Source organism: Ambystoma mexicanum, chromosome 3q (assembly GCF_040938575.1).
Source record: "Ambystoma mexicanum isolate Mex_15411 chromosome 3q, UKY_AmexF1_1, whole genome shotgun sequence".
NCBI classification, from domain to species: Eukaryota; Metazoa; Chordata; class Amphibia; order Caudata; family Ambystomatidae; genus Ambystoma; species Ambystoma mexicanum.
Genome location: NC_090926.1, coordinates 836,054,038 through 836,078,000, shown reverse-complemented (window position 1 = coordinate 836,078,000; position 23,963 = coordinate 836,054,038). Strand labels below are relative to the sequence as shown.

The 23,963-nt window shown below is 43.6% G+C and overlaps 1 protein-coding gene across 2 annotated transcripts in view; it reads right to left on the bottom strand.

Moving 5' to 3' along the window:
- Positions 1-216: 216 nt before the first annotated feature.
- HLF (HLF transcription factor, PAR bZIP family member) overlaps positions 217-23,963 on the bottom strand; it is a 409,465-nt gene continuing 385,718 nt past the window's right edge. The window contains exon 4 of one of the 2 annotated variants that reach the window (XM_069654929.1): positions 217-12,816. In XM_069654929.1, the coding sequence (XP_069511030.1) occupies positions 12,598-12,816 (219 nt within the window). In that variant the 3' untranslated portion in view covers positions 217-12,597. The remainder of the gene's footprint in view (positions 12,817-23,963) is intronic. The other variant, XM_069654930.1, reaches the window with a different exon arrangement.

The following is a 23,963-nucleotide window of genomic DNA, read 5'->3' as shown; positions in this document are numbered from 1 at the left end:
ACCCTAACATATGAGGTTGTGTAGGTTTCTATGTTGTTCCCATACGTTTATTAACTGCTGATCACGTGAGGGACTGGTCTGCTGAGAATACCATGTTTAATAAGTAGCAGGCTTCCCTGCATTAGCAACACGTAGTTCAGTGTCTTCAGATAAGACATATGAATAGACACGTTTTTAGCACAGAATTACCGAGACAAAAACACATCAGGAAAACAATACATTTTAATACCTTTATTTAACATTACCAATGAACAAATGTGAAGGGTTCAGTTGGAACAGAACAGCAAAAGCAATCAATCTCATGACACACAACCCATTTTTAAATAATATTTAACAAGCAGATGTTTCCTTGTGTTGTTGCAAGAATTTCAATGACTGATCGTGCACAGTTTCCTGTGTTATTGTTTCTCAATGTAAAAAAGCCTATTGCCATATTACACACATGGATGTCACAGACAATCACGATAGTTCCTATCGCAAGATACCAGAAGAATGCACTGTTTTGAGCTGTAAAAATAGTGAAACATAGTCTAACGTTCCGAATATGACAAACTCAACAGTAATGCGCTTGACATATAAGGCACCTGAACAGACTAAGAAGGGTACAACTTGTACATGAAGTAGCTGCTGCATGCCCCTCTTGCCACATGAATGGTGGGGGAAGTTACATCTAAAAACATAAAAACGTATTTAACTTGCATTCAAGAAAAACAGCATAGACCAGTGCTTCTCTTAGTCCTTTTGGGTTTTTAAAGAAACAAAACATCCAAAACCGGAAGCTAAGAAGTCTTAAATGTCACAGATTGCAATCTATTCGGTTAACTTCCAGTTGTGGATCCTGGGAAGGTTCTCAAAGTTAAACTTCCTGAGACTCTCCTTCCATTCAAACTGATAATCCTAGAAATCCAATTGGCTGGTCTTTCTTCTATTTTGTTTTTAGTAGTAGGTAGAGTATACCTAGCTCCTTACTGAACTGTCCAATTCAATGTTTTTGTTTAATATAGAAGACATTTACACCTAACAATTTAAATCTGGAAATATTCTGACCTGGGATGACAACCACATTTTCAGCATGGAATTGTATGACTTGCTCTTCCAAACGGTTTACTGGAGCACTGGCCATGACCTCCCAGAAGCCACCATGACCTTGGGTTTGGTCAATTTATAGTTAAATGCATGCATTTGTGTAGATGAATGCTGTCACTGCTTTTCTGCCTCCGTGGTACAGTTCTGCCAGAACTCTGATACAGCTAAAGTGACACAAAGAGTCCTTTTTGATTTGAGTGGTGAAATAAATACAATTTTTAGAATGTAGTCAGCTAATAATATGTTAAACAATCCTCTTTCAAACACATACACTGTTGTGTAAATAAACGGCAGCAGCTGGGGAATGGATAACAAAAATGCTCAATTCTATAATACATTGATCCAAGTAACAAATACTTTAGCTGGAAACAAAGAAGAAACATATAACTTTGCACAAACAAGAAACAAACAACACAGTATTGTGGCAAGTGAATAACAAACATAGGTGGGAATGTAGATACGTACAGTGCTTGAAATCCAAATCCAAGTGGATTTTCAGGATTAACTCAACTGACCTTATTAATTTCTGTTACCACATGCCTTGGGCATGTGGTAACTGAAAGGGATGGCAAAATTCACGCGGACCCTTCATATATTCCCCATTTTGGAGTCCAGTAGGACTTCACTGGGGAAATACGCTATTATTAAATCCAGTATTACCCACATGAGGTATGGTTTTCTGTGGATGACATTTCGACCACGCAAAACCTAGTGGATTGTACAGATCTTTGCACAATCTAGGTTCTAGCTAGTTGTGGTACCTGACCTCTGATCCATCATCTTCACCAGAACGCAGAATGCTCATATTTTCTAGCCGTAGTGTCATATCTATAAAAGGAGAATTTCACCTGCTACAATATCAACATGTTCTTCCATATCAGACATAGACAGAATTGTTCAGAACTCAATCTAGTGCCATTAAAAGTGCCCTGATTAAATCTGTTGCCATTTCCCTTTGCATTTTTGCATGGCATTTAATGTTGGAAGTATGCAATGTCACATGCAGCCGACAATGGGATTGTCCAGACGTTAACCATCACAACAATGTTTAGACTATTTCAATAAAGACAACTCTGAGGTAAATCCCTGCATCTTCAATTCAGGATGTATTTGTGTCATGAGAGGGAGGATAATACAGTGTAACTGCCACCAACCTATCATCTGTGTGTATCATTCATGAATTAATATCTGTGTACAAGACGCCTATGCTTTCTTTCATTTTAATGTTCCAAAAGGGGCACAAAGAATGTACCTTACTGCTTCACTGTTTCTGGTGGTCCGTCCCAATTCTAAATATGTGTCTCCTCTATTACATTATGCACCTCTTAAGAGAAAAGCTTTCACATGAACATGAAATGTGGATAAACCAGTTGATAAGCGATTAATGAGCACAGCACTGTAATGTAATGCTTCATGTGTATGGCACCTTTCACCATTGGTATGGTCACAATGTGCTACTGTGTAAGCCAATATGGAAGCAGTGGACATTATTTAGGGCCTAGGGCGTATGTTGAATGTGCCTATGCCTTCTTTTGATTCAGGCTGCAATGTAATTGAACAACATATTACCAAACTCATAATTGGATGGACTATTTGCATCCATTGTTACGAATGGATTACTTTATCTGGCACTCAAAATAGGTGTACGAATACCACATGGTGATAGCACGCAAGATTATGTTAGTTTATGTCCCCAAGTTCACTGTCACCCTTAGAGAGGTCTATATGAGAAGAACATTACACCCTCCTGCAGCCTAAGGCCTCTGACTCCTTTTTGAACAACACATCAATGTGCACTAAAAACAATGTGCACTAAAAGCAATGTAATGGTGCGCATGTCCTCTAACCGGCCACCACAATGAGACAATAAAGCCTGGCTTAAACATCAAAGAGCACGTAGGTAACTTTTCTATCCCAAAATTACTGCAAATGCAAATCATCAGTGCATGATCGCTACTTACAATCCTCTATAACTCTCCCAGTATAGACTCTTCAATGCATTCCTCTTGAATAGCTAATAAGATAGGAGAAAGGAATCAGCTAACTAACCTTGTGCTCCAAAGTTTTCCAATTCATGGTTCAACTAATTTGAAGGTCATTCAATTGCACCACGATGTTTGTGAAAGGCTAATTGGAGACTTTCCTTTTTGATACAAATCCTTCCAATAAATACAAGTAGGCCAATAGAGCCACTTTATTTAATGGGTATGAAGAACGTCTATGCGTAAATGTATAGCCGTCTGCCTAGCATGTCAAGTGGGGCTGAAAACCTGTTTCTAATCACTCCCAGTTTTTAAAGTATTGTTGGCATACTTTGCTAACATTAGAGTGGCGTGGTTTTATCAAGTGGAAACAAAGAACGTGGGTCGTTTTATGTTGAATGTAATCAACGCCTAGAAACACGGCTTTCTTTAGTCAAAAAAACTGTCTGAAGGAATCTAGCTGTTGCCTGCCATGGAACGAGCAGAATCAGATTTCAGAAAAAAATTAACATTATGGATAGTTTTGCTGATTACTATTTTTCAAATCGTTGTGCATTAATGCCTTGAATTCCACTTTTATTTGTATGATTCATTTTTGACCAACATATTGTGTACCTGGTGTACTTAGAGGTAGTAATTAACTTCAAAGCACCTCATGGGAATACATTACTGGGTCCCGAAAGCATGTCACAAAATGTCACTGTGTTTGTGTAGTAATCTTGTTTATCCGAGAAAATATGTAATATGTATTACCTTTGGCTCCCCGCCTGCGCGTGAGTTGGAATGTGGTGGAATGGTGTGTGACGCGGAACGTTCGGTGGCGGACGGTTGGGAGGAGTGGAGAAAGCATGCGAGGAGACGCAGTGCGGGGCGCCGGTATAAATACCTTATAGTAAAATAAATAAGTTAATTACCTCTATTGTCTCCCTCGCCTACTTCAAATGGCGACGAGGATGCCGGCGCCCTGAGAACCCGCGAAGAGGAGCGGAGTCAAGAGCAGTTGCTCCGAGCTTATACGCAGCATTGCGTAGGTTCGTGCTGACCGCAGCCCAGGGAAGTGGCGTAAGGGAGAGCAGACGCTCCGAGCCAGTGCGTGGTCTCGCGTTGGCTTGTGCAGTTACCCCGGGTCCGCGGATGAACTGCAGGGGAGAGCAGGTGCTCCGAACTAGCGCGTAAGTTTGCGTTAGTTTGTGCAGGTTTGGGCATTATTGGAGGCCGTAGAATTGGAAGTTAGAGAAAAGGACCCGCCAGGAAGTTTACATGTCACGTGACGCCTGACTTGGCCCAGATGAAATGCAGAGGAGACAGTGATCTCTTCATTTTCATAACAGTACTTTCAAATAGAACTCTGAGATTGGTGAAATATGAAGAGGAACCAGTGATCTCTTCATTTTCGTAGCAGTACTTTTTGGAGATTGAAAATGTGTGGCAACAGTTAATACATATTCTACAATTGTTGAGATCTAACATAAAACACTAGTGTGGGAGAATTGAAGTTTACGAGCACATATTGAAAAGGACCATTGATCTACGGAGCTATGCAAGGCATCAATATTCAACCGCCAGCAAGTTTTCTTCCGGCGCCAGGCCAACCTGTAGTTATATGGTCAGAATGGAAAGAATTCTGGTTAAACTACATCCAAGCAGTTGAACATGAAGATCTCACGTCTAGGAAAAAGAAGTTATTATTATGCATGCACTAGGATTGGAAGGGCAAAGGAAGTTCAGAGAGCTACCAGAATTGACTATAGATGAGGCGGGTGATGCCGATGAGCATGATAGGGCCATAAGGCAATTGGACAAATACTATGCGCCAGAAACTAATGTAGCCATAAATAGATACAAATTCTATACGCGGGTACAAAAAGAACACGAAAGCATTGAAGAATATGTTTCGGCGTTGAGAGTGTTGTCACGAACTTGCCAATTTGGCAATGGTATCACCCTTGACGAGTTGATCAGGGATCAGATCATTATTCATTCTTAGGACAATTTAGTCCAAGACAGACTGTGGATGGTTGGCAATCCATCCCTAGTGGAAACCATAGTGATTGCTAAAAGGGTTGAACACAGTCAGTTGTGCTCAAAGGAAATGAAGAGCAAGAAAGAGGAGGTTGTGCAAAGCATGCAGAAGCATAGTAGTAAAGAGATACAGGAAAAAGAAACAGAAGAACAAGGCCAAGTTAACGTATTACGGTCAAATGACAGAGGTGGAGCAAATGTTAAAAACAAAGATAAAGTCGAAGTTAATACAGGAAGAAATAACAAAGTGAAAAACTTTGAGCAGAGAGGGAGTTCAAATCGAGGAAAGAACTGGGTAAAGAATGAACCTAAAGTCCAATATGAACATAGATTTCAGAATGCCCAACAGAGGGAAGGAGACAGATGCTATAATTGTGGAAGAGTGGGTCATTATGCATATGCTAAACAGTGCCCAGCATTAGGGCAAAAATGTGGAAATTGTGGCATAAGAGGTCATTTCGCGGTCACATGTAGAAGGAGGAAGAAGGTATCCGCTATTATGGAAGAAGAAGAAGAATTGGAGGAAGAGAGAGTGTTTTTGATACGTGAGCCACCAACTGGAGAATTTAAATGCCCGAGTTGTGAAGTAATTTTTGAAACTTAAAGTGAAAGTTGACAGTTGCTCACCTTGGACGATTATTACCAAGAAAACATGGAAGAATTTAGTGACACTTGGTCTCAAAAGTAAGATGGAGAAGTCAGACATACCAAATCCTGGTGGGTTTGAAGGATCCAAGATCAAGATGGTTGGATGGTTTGTGTGTATTGTTCAGTTTAAAGACAGACGTTCTCAAGTGAAGGTGTACGTAGCAGAAAAAGGTGTGAATGTACTGGGTTGGAGAGACCAAGCTGGACTGAGGATCAGGTTGGATCCATGTGAAGAAGAACAGATCCTAGTGGTGAACGGAAGCCAAGAGCAAAGTAATGAGAATGTTAGAGAAGGGAAAGTGGAGACATCAAAATTGGGTTTACTAAAAAACTTTGCGCACAGGATTCGTCTCAAGAAGAGAGCAATACCTGTTAAACACACGAAATCCAGGCCAATTCCATTTGCAATTGCTGATAAGGTTGAACAAGAACTTGCATCATTGGAGTCTGAGGGAGTAATAGAAAGAATTGAATCATCTGAATGGGTGAGCCCAATTGTGGTTGCATTGAAGAAAAGTGGCAAACTCAGAATTTGCGTAGACTTGAGAGACGTCAACAAAAATATCATAACTGACATTTTTCCGCTCCCTATCATATCTGAAATGTTAAATCGTATTGGAAATGCTGATGTATTTTCTACATTGGATCTTTCGAGCGCTTACCATCAAATCTCTTTGACAGAGGATTGTAGGGACATTACAGCGTTTATAACGCCACATGGGTTGTTTAGGTATATACGTATGCCGCTTGGGTTAGCGTCTGCAGCAGCAGTATTTCAAAGAATTATGATGCATGTGTTGAAAGGTTTAAGTGGAACAATGGTATATCAGGATGATATAATTGTATTTGGCAAGGGATCTGAGGAACATGATGGGAGGTTGAAAGAAGTGTTGAAGAGATTGTAAGAAGTCGGGTTGAAAGTTGAGAAAAGCAAGTGCAAGATCGGGTTGGAAGAAGTGGAATATTTAGGGCATACTGTGAATGGAAAAGGTTATAAGCCCAAAAGAGATGCTATGAAGGCAATCAGAGAGTCACCGAATCCTAACAATAAAGAAGAATTAAGATCGTTTTTAGGGTTATGTGAATATTACAACAGATTTGTGAAAAATGTTGCGAGTATAACAGAACCATTGAGGAAGTTGTTAAAGAAGGATACAAAGTTTACATGGGGTGCTGAATGTAGTAAGGCGGTTGAATGTATAATAAGAGAAATTTGTGACTCTTTGGAATTGGAAGGATTTGAGTTTGGAAGGCTGACGAAGAATACGGTGGATGCCAGTGGGAGTGGTATTGGTGCAGTTTTAACACAAATAAATGATGATGCATATGAGAAAGTGATCAGTCATGCTTCTAGGGCTATTTCGGAAACAGAAAGCAGATATTCTGTGATTGAAAAGGAATCATTAGCCTGTTCGTGGGTGGTGAATTACTTTAGGAATTATTTGTGGGGAAGCAAATTTGTAATTCAGACAGATCACAAGCCCTTAATTGAAGTTCTCACAGTGAAAGGAATGTGTAAAGCTTCTCCCAGGTTAGCCAGGCTTAGTCTTAAATTACAAGATTACAATTTCTCTGTGAAATATGTGCCAGGGAAAAGGAATATTGTTGCTGATTACTTATCTAGATTGCCATTAAGGAGTGATGAAGTAAGTGTGGATCTGGATGAAGAAATGGTGGCGGTCGTCTTTGAGGTTACGTCTAAGGAAGTGTGGATGGAAGAATTAAATAAAGATGAGGAATTACAAGAGATTAGAAGATACTCTGAATCAGGGTGGCCTGAAAAAAGGGAGATCAGTGAAAGTTGTAGAAGATATTGGGAGGTTAAGGATGAGTTGTCTATGGAAGATGGATTTTTAGTGAGGGGAGACAAGTTGATTCCCCCACGCAAGTTTTGGAATGATCTTATTGAGAAAGCCCACCAGGGTCATCCTGGTATTACTGGCACTAAGAACAATGTGCGTTTGAAATATTGGTGGCCGGGCATGGATCTCATGATTGAGAGGTTTATTAGAAATTGTTGGCCATGTCAGAACAGTGATAAGAGCTGCAGGATAGTGAAGTCTAAGCCAATTAACATAGACAAAGGTAATGCGCTGTGGGAGATGGTAGGAATAGATATCATTGGACCATATGTGAAGTTAATTGGAGAGAAAAAGTTTCTGATAGTTCTAGTTGATTACTATTCAGGATGGTTGGAAGTCAAGGCGGTGCGTAGAATTGATACTAATGAAATAATTAAATTCATAATGCAGATCTGCAGAAGGGAAGGATATCCCAAAATAATATTGAGTGATACTGGAGTTCAATTCAGAAGTAAAGAAATGAGCGAATTTGCTAAAAGAACAGGAATTGAGTGGAGATTTTCATCGTTATATCACCCACAAACCAATGGGTTAGTGGAGAGATATAATCGTGTAATTGTTGAGGCTGTAGAGTTAGCTTTGAGTAACAATATGCCAGTGGATGAAGTCCTTAAGGAGAGAGTATGGAGCACTAGGATATCTGTCAAAAAAGGAATGGAGGTATCTCCTTTTGAATTAATGAGGGGAAGGGCTCCAAATACTATGCTAAATCCTGAATGGGTTAATTGTAGGAGGTGTGTTAGTATCGGATTACAAAGTCCTGATGAAAATCTAGATAGATACAGTAGGTATACAGAAAAGTTCAAGCCTCCAGAAAAGGGTAAATTGAGAATCTCACCAGGAGATTTTGTTCGAATCAAATTTGGACGCAATGTTAAAAAGGGTGACTCTAAGTACAGCAGTCCTGTTAAAGTAATACAAGTGTTCAGGAGAGCTGTACGAGTTGCGGGAGGATCAGTGTGGAATATGGACAGGGTTAGTAAATGGATGTGGAAGGGTATGAATAAAGGAGACAAGCAACTCTAAATTGGAAGAAGAGCGATTGAATTATTTGAAGATGATCATATTCAAAGTGGAGTGGAAAATGCAAATTTGAATGGTAATGTGAGGAGACATGTTGAGGAGGCAAGCGCTCAGCAAGGTGAGAGAGTTTATGAAGATAGGAGTGTGCGTAGTTCTATAGAAAGGAAGTTACCGTTTTGGTCTAGAGATTATGTCATGCAGAGTTAAACAAATATTCCTTTTATAAGGGAGGTTTTAGTAAAGAATTTAAGGTGATTATACTAGGGTGCATTTTGCACACATGTGTTATGTTGGAAATGTTTTGACTATATATATACTTTGCACATATGTGTTAAATTTGCGAATGTATGATTTTCTCTTGTTCAATTTTGTAAAAAGGGGGGGATGATGTAGTAATCTTGTTTATCCGAGAAAATATGTAATATGTATTACCTTTGGCTCCCCGCCTGTGCGTGTCTTGGAATGTGGTGGAATGGTGTGTGACGCAGAACGTTCGGTGGCGGACGGTTGGGAGGAGTGGAGAAAGCATGCGAGGAGACGCAGTGCGGGGCGCCGGTATAAATACCTTATAGTAAAATAAATAAGTTAATTACCTCTATTGTCTCCCTCGCCTACTTCAGTTTGTTATACACACATTCAGAATGTGCGTTAGTTATGCACCAACAGTATAAGGAGTTTTGTCAAGTCACGGACAGCCGCAAAAGCAGATGTCTGACCAACATCATATGCATCCCCTTTGAGCACAATGTCTCCCATCAGGTGGATCCCTTCTGTACAGAGACAACACTTTTTGCCCTATGAAAATGTCACCTACTGCAATGTATTTTGGTGTAATTAGTAATGGGGCAGTTGTATTTCAGAACTGATTAGCTCAATATTTATGGAATGGTTATTTTTGGTTTCAATGTTTTAGTTAAATTGAACTTGGTAATTTATTAATCAGTATTTGCCTAAAATTAGCTTTCAAAGTCAAACACCCAATTCCCCATTCCTAATTGCAATTTAACAGAAGCACTAAGCTTCATCAAGATCACTTAAAGTAATTACAAAGCAATAGTAGCAAAAACACATTCATGTGTTATTGATAATCTAAACATACAAATCATCTCTATACCCCAACAGCTTACCTCATCTACAAAAGTGTTAAAGAAATATATTTGCTATAGCACGAGTTTTCTTTTGCATTTTCAAATATATTATAGATTTTTAAATACACTGCCTGTATTTGAAAAATACTGTACAACAAACACTCAAACTGACTTTTCATAAACACATTTTAATATATGTAGTTTTGGTCAGCAACAAACATGAAACTGATTGGGAAAACGTTGGTATGCAATACACCTTCCCATTTTGGGATAGGCCAGTGACACTTACAATAGTGTTTTGAAATATAAGTTCAAATTTACTGTACATTAAAAGCAACAACGCATAGTTAAAATCAACAAGTGATTGAGAACCTACTAAGGGATAAGACACGCACAATAACATCCCTGTCAGGAGGGATTAAGACAACACCACATTTAAAACATATATTTTAAACTATAATTTAGCAAGTAACTCAAAGACGGACCTTTCATTGATAATGTGATCACTGCCTCCTGTGTAGTGATTACCTGGTTGCTGTGATATGCAACATTTGACTCCGAAACACAACACTTCTACAGAGAGCTTCATAATTCCTGGAACTACTGCTAACTACTTTCTTTGTACTTAGAAGAACATTTTAATGGAATGAATAAACTCTGTAGAGATGATCATACCATGTACTGGCCACTGCTAGTAATATATACGTTGACCATGCACTAAGTCTAGCCTTGCCCAGTTCTACTCGGAAAGTAGTCAACCTAGGCGGCCATGTTTGTTCTCAAATAGTCCATACTTGTCCTGCAACCTTCACCCAGACCAGTCACAAAAAGTGTCACCCTTCTACAAACAATGCCTCAATCGTAGACTCATCCCTTTCTTTTTCTGCATCTTGTAGAATAGTGCAAATCTCTGTACACATCTTCAGAATACATTAAAGAGCACAGAATGACGGATATCCTATTATCACAGACTGTTTGGCACAGAATATTTTACCCCAGGTCTGAGGATCTTGCACTGACTTATACCTAGTACATAAGGCCAACATGTCTCACCTGCTTTCAGGTGTCTTTGGATCACAGAAATCATGAAGACCTACTATCCTGAGCCAGGGTTCATAGGGCATAATGACTCCCACACACAAGCAATCATCCTGTCCATCAGCCTTCTCCTTCAACAAATATTTCTACCATGCTGACAGGCGCTATGAAGCATCTAGAAGGCGGTGCCAGTGTTATGGGTGGAACTAAAAATAAAATGCATGTTTCATTCATATGTAAAATGTTCTCTGGATTTCAGAGATCTATATCCAAGGATGTGTCCAGAAAGTATAATCATAATTTTATGACATCGATAAACTACTTTTGTTGCTCTAATAAATGATATGGTGAAATCTTCAGTCTGCTTTTTTAATATATGTTCAAAAGAAAACCATTTTGAAAATTAAAATGTAATTGGGACTTTATACTCATGCCCACAGTATTTCTTTTAATGAAAAGCAACATCCATCCTTAAATGTATACAAATTGGCTCCCCAACTATCAAAGCAGTACATTATTTCTTAGGCTCAATGAGTGTATTTATTCCTCATTTAATTCACAAGTTGTTTAGTCATCGAAACACTCCTTAAGTGTGCTAATATTATTTCACCTGTTTAAAATAGTTTCCTTTACTAGTGAAGTGCTTGCACTCGGACTTACCCTTCAGTAAACAGCAAATGATAGTTTCCCCACCTTTCAAGGCAGCATAATAATACTGATAATAAACATTTGAAATGTTATCTTCGGCCCAAGTACTGTCCTTCGGATTAATTTTCAGAAAGTTAAAAAGGTGTACCTTTGTTGTTTACGTTTTAGAAAAATGTCTATTACGGGAAATTTGAACTCACCTCCTTAACATGTAAAAACATGTCAATTATTAAGTATCAGGCCTGACAGCCCAATGTCATACATGCAACAACAACTCAAATCATATTTTTAAGTATGAATGACAACAAGCATCTTTGCTTTTTTTGCCAGCCTTCGTCTTATGTCCTTCTGCTTCTTTCTCACTCTCTTTTTCTTTCTATGTCACTCCCAAGGATGCACATCAATATGACTTTTGTTTGAACAAAGACATTGAAAGGCTCAGGATCTGTGGAGTTCAATTTTCCATAAAATAGTAAAACAAAGACAGCGTGCTCTCATGTACAAAGACGTATTATTGCTTCAATTAGACATTGCAAAAAAACATTGTTTTGTCCCCTCATATAAATAAATATCCATTATCCATGTTCAATGAAATTAAAAGAAAAGCTAACATAAGTCCGTCAACAGAGCAACTTGTAGACAGAAGTAATTGAATTTAACAGCACTTTGAAATATGAAAATGGATCTGAAACATTACAAATCACAGGAAAAGAAATTCATGAAATAAAATGTGTGTAGTAGTAGACAGCATGTGCACGTCATTCAAATTTTCATTTTTCTGGAGTAGATAATACTTTAATGCACAATTGTGTACTTTACAAAGTGGGAACTATGCCATGTTAGGATATGTTCCAAATAAATAAACAGCAGGAAAGAAAGGATAGAATCCGACTGACTCTACTGAGGAAAGCAGTACTGTATCAGTTCTCAAAGGCTCATGTTAAAAGATGGCCACCTTTGATTGGGGCGTTGTTAAATGGGAAGTGCTGAACTATATGTACATGCTCGCACACACACACACACCCACACACACCCGCACACACAAATATACGCACACACACACTAAAAATATAAGTCTGTTTGTTTCTGCCTCTGGTAAAGTTCTGAAGACGAAAACGTTGGTTTCGTTGTGGAACAATCCAACCTCAAACACTTTGTCCATCGAATCAAATGCCAGCAAACACACAAAATAGTAGACATTTACAGGGTGCCATGTCTGGCTTCGTATTTTGCAAGCACATTTTTGCATCGGCCAAGTTCTTTTCGTAGATCCGCCACCTCTAGACGCAGAGCCGAATTTTCTTTTTCGAGGAACGAAGCACGTATGGCAATTTGATTTTCTTTCAGTCTTCGAGCATCTCTTGATCGCTTGGCAGCCATGTTGTTCTTTTTACGCCTTACCCAGTATTTGTCATCCTGCTCATTAATTAAAAGAAGAACAATCATAGAATTAGATTTTAGAAAGATATTTAAGATACAAAAAAAATATAGATTGTCTCTTCTCAGCAATATCATGTATAGTTTGTAGCAATACCACTTTAAAATACAAGTCCATTAATGTTACCATGACTATGAAATATCATCCACTAGCATAGACTTGTTAGGAAGCTAACAGTTCTATAGACAGACCTGTTCCCCTTATAGACAGACCTGTTCCCCTTATTGATATATATTTTAAGATGACAACTTTAAGATATTAACATTATTCACAAACCGTCCCAATACAATTAATACATTTTTGGGTGTCCCGGAAGTGAACCTCAAGGAGCTGATCAGGAACTTGAGGAGTGGATACATGAGGTGCTGACTGAAGGGACACTGTCTTAGGCTTTCCCTGTCTAATGCACACATTGGCCTCTTGGTCTGTGCCACCCTGCCCCACTCGTCCCCTGAGGCCGAACATAGCAACAGTACTGAATCATATGGACTTTGATGCAGTCTTTACAGTGACAGTGACAAGGATGAAGGCTGAAATTAAATATAATGGCAGCAAGATCTATTTCTACTCAGATCACACTGTTGCAGTGCATCAAGCGAGGCAGATGTTCACCATAGTGAAGTTAGCCTAAAGGGACAGGATCATATGTTACAGCATGCTGCCTCCATCCAAGCTAAAGATAGTATTTTAGGACATAGTCCATTTCTTTACAGACCCTACAGCAGCCCTACAATTTGTGGAAGAAATTTGATTACACGTGAGGGCCTTGCAACCCCTCAGCTAAAACCAAGAGTCCCTTGAATATCGACAGATGGTGGAGACAGCCAACAGGAGCTACACAAAGAGCACAATGCCTAAAGGAACAAGAAGGCATAGACAATGCTGAACCATCTCTTGTCTGGGTCTTGGGGCCCAAGTTCGAGCAGCCTGAAAAGATTTGGAAAATACATCTGTTCACCCTCATTTTCCTTGGTCTCATCTTCTTCCCTTACTCCTCCTAGCCAACCCTGAAATCTTTTAAAGGGATGCTTCGGACTACAGAGCTAGCATTTGGAGGTCCCCAAGACTTAACATTAAGAATAGTAAGGCAGAGGAAAGACTACTTGCGGCGTTAAACTGTTAAGAAAACAACACTCCAGGGAAGGTGGATGAGCTGCCCTGTATGAGGCCGGTAATACAATGTTTGAAATGTTGGAATGTGGGGTTCTGGCTCCAGCAGGGTGGTGTTGAGGGGCTATGATAATTTATTTATATTGCGCTCATACAGAAGTGTTTCAGAGCGCGACAAGGCAAGGGAGGGGAAAACGGGGAGAACAAAACAACAATCTTACTAGGCCCAGTGACATTGAGAACATGCAAGTGCATGGAAAAGGGGAAAAGTGCATGGAAGGGGGGAAGGGGGAGACTGGAAAGTGCGGAGCAGAGGAGAAGATATAAATAATAATAAATACAAATAAATAGATAACAGAGGCAATAAACAGTGGTAGTGCAGCCAGCAAGTGAGGTGTTTAAGGCAGCAGACTGGGTAAGTCTGATAAGTGCAGAAAAATGAAAATGGGGGTGTGGGCAACTGTATGGGTACATATACAGTCCCCAGTGCAAGGGGTGGCCAGGAGGCAGTGCCGGATAGTGGCAGGGTGACCAGGTATATGGGCCCAGAGGACAGAGAGAAGTTCAGCAGGAGAGAGGGGGAGCGAAGACAGAAGCAAAGAGGAAGGTCTTGAGGAGCTTCCGGAACCGGAGATGGTTCTCCCCAAGTATTAGAGTGGCAGGGAGGCTGTTCCAGAGGGAGGCCCCAGCCAAAGACAGAGATCTACCCCAGCTTGTTTCTCTGAAAAACGACTGACCCTGAGGGAGTTAGAGGTAGAGGAGCAAAGAGCTAAAGCGGGGAGGTATTTGCAAAGGGATAGCTGAAGGTGGTTTGGGCCCAGGCCCCAGAATGACTTGTGGACAATGCAGAGGGTTTTGAATGTAATCCTTGCATCCACTGGGCGCCAGTGGAGAGATTTCAGAGCTGGAGGGATACAGTCCCAGGGCTTGAGGCCAAGGACAAGTCTTGCAGTCCTGTTCTGGATTAGTTGCAGAGGGGGAAGAGTAGAGGCAGGTAGATTTAGAAGGAGGCTGTTACAATAGTCCAGCCTAAAGAGAACCAGAGCTTGGGAGACAGTGAGCTTCTGGGGTAAGGTGAGGAAAGGCAGAGTACCTCTGAGGAGGGGCAGTAGGCAATTTGACTTTTTAGAGACCTCATAGATGTGGGCGGAGAAGGAAAGTGTGGAGTCAAAGATGACCCCACGGTTCTTAGCCTCGCAGGTGGAGGTAGGAGGAGGGCCAAGGGAGGCCGGCCCGAGCATGAGGGGAAAGGATGGTGAAGGTGTGCTGATGAGGAGGATCTCCGTCTTGCTGGCATTCAGACAAAGATCATTGGCGGCACACCAGTCTTGAATGGCAGTTAGGCAATCAGAGATGAGAGGGGGCAAGGAGGTAGCCGAGGGATGCCTGAAAATGAGTTGAGTATCGTCAGCATGGCACTGAAAGTTTGAGCAGAAAATGACAATGCAGTGGGCAAGAGTTGACAGGTATTGGTTGAATAGCCAGGGCGGGAGGTTAGACCCCTGGGGAACACTCCAGGTAGAGAGGAAGATAGCTGATAGGAAGGACCCAAGTTGGATCTGGGAGGGTCAATCAGAGAGGAAAGAGGTCAGCCAGGCCGGAGCCTGATCAGTGATACCCAGGTTATCACGGAGACAGTTGAGCTGGATGGTATGGTTGACTGTGTCGAAGGCAGAAGAGAGATTGAGTAGGATGATGACAGAGGGAATGTTAGAGTCAAGGTTGGAGAGCAGATCTTCACGGATGTTCTGGAGAGCAGTTTCTGTACTTCTGGCAGCTCTGAAGCCAGACTGATGGTCATGGAGACAGCCAACCGAATTGGAATGAAGGTTAAACTGAGAGATGGCCAGTTTTTTCCAGTAGTTTGCCCAGAAAGGGAGTAATGGAAATAGTTTTACAAAGGTAGCGGGCGCCCCTCTCTCGCAAGAACAGACATGATAACCTGTTCAGTGGTTATTAACCACTTGAGAGTTCGCAGCCACTGCTTTTATTCACTGTGCCTTTCACAGATGGGAAATATCCATTTGCATATCAGTCTTTGTCCTGCCCAGGGGCAGTCCAGCACCGAAATACAATGGCAATTCCAATCTGAACGAGCAGTACCACCAGCAACCCCATACACGTGTTTCACCCTTGTTGGGGATCATCAGTGAGGTGAAGCTGATGCCTCTCTAAGCACAGTGAGAGGGAGACCATGTCTGGTTGCCCCCAGGAGACCTAGGGTTACCAATCCCAGGTTCCTTAACAAATAGTTTTACAAAGGTAGCGGGCGCCCCTTTCTCGCAAGAACAGACATGATAACCTGTTCAGTGGTTATTAACCACTTGAGAGTTTGCAGCCACTGCTTTTACTCACTGTGCCTTTCACAGATGGGAAATATCCATTTGCATATCAGTCTTTGTCCTGCCCAGGGGCAGTCCAGCACCGAAATACAATGGCAATTCCAATCTGAACGAGAGTACCACCAGCAACCCCATACACGTGTTTCACCCTTGTTGGGGATCATCAGTGAGGTGAAGCTGATGCCTCTCTAAGCACAGTGAGAGGGAGACCACGTCTGGTTGCCCCCAGGAGACCTAGGGTTACCAATCCCAGGTACTTTAACAAATAGTTTTACAAAGGTAGCGGGCGCCCCTCTCTCACAAGAAAATACATGATAACCTGTTCAGTGGTTATTAACCACTTGAGAGTTCGCAGCCACTGCTTTTACTCACTGTGCCTTTCACAGATGGGAAATATCCATTTGCATATCAGTCTTTGTCCTGCCCAGGGGCAGTCCAGCACCGAAATACAATGGCAATTTCAATCTGAACGAGAGTACCACCAGCAACCCCAAACACGTGTTTCACCTTTGTTGGGGATCATCAGTGAGGTGAAGCTGATGCCTCTCTAAGCACAGTGAGAGGGAGACCACGTCTGGTTGCCCCCAGAAGACCTAGGGTTACCAATCCCAGGGTCCTTAACAAATAGTTTTACAAAGGTAACGGCCGCCCCTCTCTCGCAAGAACAGACATGATAACCTGTTCAGTGGTTATTAACCACTTGAGAGTTCGCAGCCACTGCTTTTACTCACTGTGCCTTTCACAGATGGGAAATATCCATTTGCATATCAGTCTTTGTCCTGCCCAGGGGCAGTCCAGCACCGAAATACAATGGCAATTCCAATCTGAACGAGAGTACCACCAGCAACCCCATACACGTGTTTCACCCTTGTTGGGGATCATCAGTGAGGTAAAGCTGATGCCTCTCTAAGCACAGTGAGAGGGAGACCACGTCTGGTTTCCCCCAGGAGACCTAGGGTTACCAATCCCAGGTTCCTTAACAAATAGTTTTACAAAGGTAGCGGGCGCCCCTCTCTCGCAAGAACAGACATGATAACCTGTTCAGTGGTTATTAACCACTTGAGAGTTCGCAGCCACTGCTTTTACTCACTGTGCCTTTCACAGATGGGAAATATCCATTTGCATATCAGTCTTTGTCCTGCCCAGGGGCAGTCCAGCACCAAAATACAATGGCAATTCCAATCTGAACGAGAGTACCACCAGCAACCCCATACACGTGTTTCACCCTTGTTGGGGATCATCAGTGAGGTGAAGCTGATGCCTCTCTAAGCACAGTGAGATGGAGACCACGTCTGGTTGCCCCCAGGAGACCTAGGGTTACCAATCCCAGGTTCCTTAACAAATAGTTTTTCAAAGGTAGCGGGCGCCCCTCTCTCGCAAGAACAGACATGATAACCTGTTCAGTGGTTATTAACCACTTGAGAGTTCGCAGCCACTGCTTTTACTCACTGTGCCTTTCACAGATGGGAAATATCCATTTGCATATCAGTCTTTGTCCTGCCCAGGGGCAGTCCAGCACCGAAATACAATGGCAATTCCAATCTGAATGAGAGTACCACCAGCAACCCCATACACGTGTTTCATCCTTGTTGGGGATCATCAGTGAGGTGAAGCTGATGCCTCTCTAAGCACAGTGAGAGAGATACCACGTCTGGTTGCCCCCAGGAGACCTAGGGTTACCAATCCCAGGTTCCTTAACGAATAGTTTTACAAAGGGAGCGGGCGCCCCTCTCTCGCAAGAACAGACATGATAACCTGTTCAGTGGTTATTAACCACTTGAGAGTTTGCAGCCACTGCTTTTACTCACTGTGCCTTTCACAGATGGGAAATATCCATTTGCATATCAGTCTTTGTCCTGCCCAGGGGCAGTCCAGCACCGAAATACAATGGCAATTCCAATCTGAATGAGAGTACCACCAGCAACCCCATACACGTGTTTCATCCTTGTTGGGGATCATCAGTGAGGTGAAGCTGATGCCTCTCTAAGCACAGTGAGAGGGAGACCACGTCTGGTTGCCCCCAGGAGACCTAGGGTTACCAATCCCAGGTTCCTTAACGAATAGTTTTACAAAGGGAGCGGGCGCCCCTCTTTCGCAAGAACAGACATGGTAACCTGTTCAGTGGTTATTAACCACTTGAGAGTTTGCAGCCACTGCTTTTACTCACTGTGCCTTTCACAGGTGGGAAATATCCATTTGCATATCAGTCTTTGTCCTGCCCAGGGGCAGTCCAGCACCGAAATACAATGGCAATTCCAATCTGAACGAGAGTACCACCAGCAACCCCTACACGTGTTTCACCCTTGTTGGGGATCATCAGTGAGGTGAAGCTGATGCCTCTCTAAGCACAGTGAGAGGGAGACCATGTCTGGTTGCCCCCAGAAGACCTAGGGTTACCAATCCCAGGTTCCTTAACAAATAGTTTTACAAAGGTAGCGGGCGCCCCTCTCTCGCAAGAACAGACATGATAACCTGTTCAGTGGTTATTAACCACTTGAGAGTTCGCAGCCACTGCTTTTACTCACTGTGCCTTTCACAGATGGGAAATATCCATTTGCATATCAGTCTTTGTCCTGCCCAGGGGCAGTCCAGCACCGAAATACAATGGCAATTCCAATCTGAATGAGAGTACCACCAGCAACCCCATACACGTGTTTCATCCTTGTTGGGGATCATCAGTGAGGTGAAGCTGATGCCTCTCTAAGCACAGTGAGAGGGATACCACGTCTGGTTGCCCCCAGGAGACCTAGGGTTACCAATCCCAGGTTCCTTAACAAATAGTTTTACAAAGGTAGCGGGCGCCCCTCTCTCGCAAGAACAGACATGATAACCTGTTCAGTGGTTATTAACCACTTGAGAGTTCGCAGCCACTGCTTTTACTCACTGTGCCTTTCACAGATGGGAAATATCCATTTGCATATCAGTCTTTGTCCTGCCCAGGGGCAGTCCAGCACCGAAATACAATGGCAATTCCAATCTGAATGAGAGTACCACCAGCAACCCCATACACGTGTTTCACCCTTGTTGGGGATCATCAGTGAGGTGAAGCTGATGCCTCTCTAAGCACAGTGAGAGGGAGACCACGTCTGGTTGCCCCCAGGAGACCTAGGGTTACCAATCCCAGGTTCCTTAACAAATAGTTTTACAAAGGGAGCGGGCGCCCCTCTTTCGCAAGAACAGACATGGTAACCTGTTCAGTGGTTATTAACCACTTGAGAGTTTGCAGCCACTGCTTTTACTCACTGTGCCTTTCACAGATGGGAAATATCCATTTGCATATCAGTCTTTGTCCTGCCCAGGGGCAGTCCAGCACCGAAATACAATGGCAATTCCAATCTGAACGAGAGTACCACCAGCAACCCCATACACGTGTTTCACCCTTGTTGGGGATCATCAGTGAGGTGAAGCTGATGCCTCTCTAAGCACAGTGAGAGGGAGACCATGTCTGGTTGCCCCCAGAAGACCTAGGGTTACCAATCCCAGGTTCCTTAACAAATAGTTTTACAAAGGTAGCGGGCGCCCCTCTCTCGCAAGAACAGACATGATAACCTGTTCAGTGGTTATTAACCACTTGAGAGTTTGCAGCCACTGCTTTTACTCACTGTGCCTTTCACAGATGGGAAATATCCATTTGCATATCAGTCTTTGTCCTGCCCAGGGGCAGTCCAGCACCGAAATACAATGGCAATTCCAATCTGAACGAGAGTACCACCAGCAACCCCTACACGTGTTTCACCCTTGTTGGGGATCATCAGTGAGGTGAAGCTGATGCCTCTCTAAGCACAGTGAGAGGGAGACCATGTCTGATTGCCCCCAGAAGACCTAGGGTTACCAATCCCAGGTTCCTTAACAAATAGTTTTACAAAGGTAGCGGGCGCCCCTCTCTCGCAAGAACAGACATGATAACCTGTTCAGTGGTTATTAACCACTTGAGAGTTCGCAGCCACTGCTTTTACTCACTGTGCCTTTCACAGATGGGAAATATCCATTTGCATATCAGTCTTTGTCCTGCCCAGGGGCAGTCCAGCACCGAAATACAATGGCAATTCCAATCTGAATGAGAGTACCACCAGCAACCCCATACACGTGTTTCATCCTTGTTGGGGATCATCAGTGAGGTGAAGCTGATGCCTCTCTAAGCACAGTGAGAGGGATACCACGTCTGGTTGCCCCCAGGAGACCTAGGGTTACCAATCCCAGGTTCCTTAACAAATAGTTTTACAAAGGTAGCGGGCGCCCCTCTCTCGCAAGAACAGACATGATAACCTGTTCAGTGGTTATTAACCACTTGAGAGTTCGCAGCCACTGCTTTTACTCACTGTGCCTTACACAGATGGGAAATATCCATTTGCATATCAGTCTTTGTCCTGCCCAGGGGCAGTCCAGCACCGAAATACAATGGCAATTCCAATCTGAATGAGAGTACCACCAGCAACCCCATACACGTGTTTCACCCTTGTTGGGGATCATCAGTGAGGTGAAGCTGATGCCTCTCTAAGCACAGTGAGAGGGAGACCACGTCTGGTTGCCCCCAGGAGACCTAGGGTTACCAATCCCAGGTTCCTTAACAAATAGTTTTACAAAGGGAGCGGGCGCCCCTCTTTCGCAAGAACAGACATGGTAACCTGTTCAGTGGTTATTAACCACTTGAGAGTTTGCAGCCACTGCTTTTACTCACTGTGCCTTTCACAGATGGGAAATATCCATTTGCATATCAGTCTTTGTCCTGCCCAGGGGCAGTCCAGCACCGAAATACAATGGCAATTCCAATCTGAACGAGAGTACCACCAGCAACCCCTACACGTGTTTCACCCTTGTTGGGGATCATCAGTGAGGTGAAGCTGATGCCTCTCTAAGCACAGTGAGAGGGAGACCATGTCTGGTTGCCCCCAGAAGACCTAGGGTTACCAATCCCAGGTTCCTTAACAAATAGTTTTACAAAGGTAGCGGGCGCCCCTCTCTCGCAAGAACAGACATGATAACCTGTTCAGTGGTTATTAACCACTTGAGAGTTCGCAGCCACTGCTTTTACTCACTGTGCCTTTCACAGATGGGAAATATCCATTTGCATATCAGTCTTTGTCCTGCCCAGGGGCAGTCCAGCACCGAAATACAACCTGGGCAGGACAAAGACTGATATGCAAATGGATATTTCTTGCGAGAGAGGGGCGCCCGCTACCCTTGTAAAAGTAATGGAAATAGGGCGATAGTTTGCCGGACATGAGGGATCAGCTGTAGGATTCTTGAGAAGAGGATGCACAAAGGAGTGCTTCAGAGTGGAGGGGAAGAATCCTGAGGCAAAGGAGTGGTTGCAACAATCGGCAAGGGCTGGAGCGGGGGTGTCCATTTGGTCCTTGATGGTTTTAGAGGAACAGGAATAAACCTTTTTTGATGAGGCCTTCATAGATCGAACTTGTCTAGTGACCACATCAGGGGAGAAAAGAGGAAAGGATTAGAAGCTCAGACTGAGAGGGAATAGAAGCGGGAGGGGAGCAGAGGGTGGACAGGATCTCCTGGGTTTTTGAGATAAAGTGTGAGGCCAGGGCATTGCAGAGAGCCTTAGAGGTAAGAGGAGGGGTAGAGACTGCAGCACGGTTGGCAAGCTCCTTGCAGATTTTAAAGAATTCGGCCAAGTTGTTAGATGCCGCAGAGACATGGGTTTGAATGTGGAGTCTCTGCTTGGTGTGGACAGAGAGTCTGTATTGCCTTTGGAGCAGACGACAGGCCAGGTTGTCGGAGGGTGAACAAAAAGCCCTCCATTTCCTCTCAGCTGCCCTACACTTACGTTTAAGTGTAACTAGGTCGCAGTCATACCAGGGATTGCACTTGGCTTTGGACTTCAAGCAGATCCTCATGACAGGGGCAAGAGCATCAAGAGTATCATATCAGAAATAGAAGAGTAAAGAAGGGACAGGGCTGTGTCCGGATGTGAGACAGCCGTAGGAAGGGGGGCGGGGGCGGAGAAGGTGGCAGTGAAAGCCTCAACTGACACACGCTTCATGGGCCAGATGTCCGACAAGGTAGTTGGCAGCGTTGGGGTAGGCTTGGCTTGGGGGGAAGAGAGTGAGAGATGAGAGGAGATAAGGCAGTGGTCAGTCCAGGAGAGAGGAGTGGTCAGAGGGATAGAGAGGGGGAGGACAGAGGAGATCAAGACATTAAGGGCCTCATTACATGGATGGCGGTAGGGATTTACCGGCACCGGTAAAATACCGGAACCGGTAAATCCTTTCCGCCTTACTACGAGGTCCCTTTGCGGGTTGGGGGATTTAACGCCTGCTTTTTGGGACTGAAAAATTGCGGTGCCGTAATTAGCGTCTTCCCCATTCCCATAGAGCTCTATGGGGCAGAAATGGGAATGGGGAAGGGCAATGGCGGAAGGGGGATTTACCGCCCCTCCAACCTTGGAATGGGGCGGTAAATCCCCTTTCCTCCAAGGCGGTGCCAGTATTTTACCGGCATGAGCCATGGCGCTAATAGCGCCATGGCTCACCGCCTACCGTGTAATGAGGCCCTAAGTGTGCGTCCTGCAGAGTGCTTCGGGCCAGAAGGGAGGATAGAGAGGGAAAGGGAATAACAGATGTTGTGGAAGAGCAAAGAGAGGGACAGGGAAAATTGAGGTGGATGTTGAAGTCACCAAGGAGGAGGAGTTGAGTGGTTGAGTCCAGGAGGGAGGAAGAGAGGTTAGCCCACTCAGAGAGAAAAGAGGGGATTTGACCAGGGGGCCGGTAGAGAGTAGCAAAAGTAAGAGAGTGGCTAGGAGAGAGAGAGAGCCTGCAGACAAGGCATTCGAAAGAGGAGTGAATCTGAGTGGGAATGATAGTGACAGGAATCCACTCAGGCAGGATCAGGGCTATGCCCCCTCTATGCCGAGTGGATATGGGTGCACAAAGGATCTTGTAGCCATCAAGGAGGAGAGTATCAAAGCTTGTGACAGAGCTGTCCATGAACCATGTCTCAGTGAGACCCAGGACATCAAGTTCCAGTTCTTCGAGGAGGTGGCAGATATCATAGGAGTGTTTGACAGCAGAGCGAGAGTTGAGAGTGGCAAGATGAAGAAGGTTACCAGCCTTAAAGACCTTCTGGGTAGGGGTACAAATCAGAGGTATGCCCTGCGGAGTTATGGAGGTAGCCTGAAGAGGGGCAGAGGAGGAGGGAAGAGTGGGCAAGGTAGCCGAAGAATAAGAGGAGGGGCCAGTCGCAGATTAAAGGAAGTTGATGAGGTGAGGGAACCACCTATCGAAGAGGAGGAGATTGGCCTGAGGGCCTTGGACTATGACAGTGCCATTTAGGTAGGCATTAAGGATGACTCTGGAGGAGTCAAAAGAAGCCATGAGGACTTCCCAGTGAGTGCCACCAATAATGGGAGAGGAGGAGAAGGACAGAGCACAGAGATCATATGGGGGGGTCCATATATCCGGCAAAGGAACAACAAAGAGGATGTCGGTGAGGGTCTGTCTGGAAGAGGCACTGGAATAGGTATCAGCAATAGGGAGACCAGGGTTGGAGGCCAAGATATCCTTTTTAAACCTCTTCTTTCCAGACTTAGTGAAAAGGGAAGGATAGAAGCAGTTGGAATAGATGGGAGAAACAGAAAGCGCCGTGGGTGTGAAGAGATAGGAGGCAGAGGGAGGAGTAAGTAAGTACAGCAGTATAGAACAGTCACTGGGCTAGCAGGT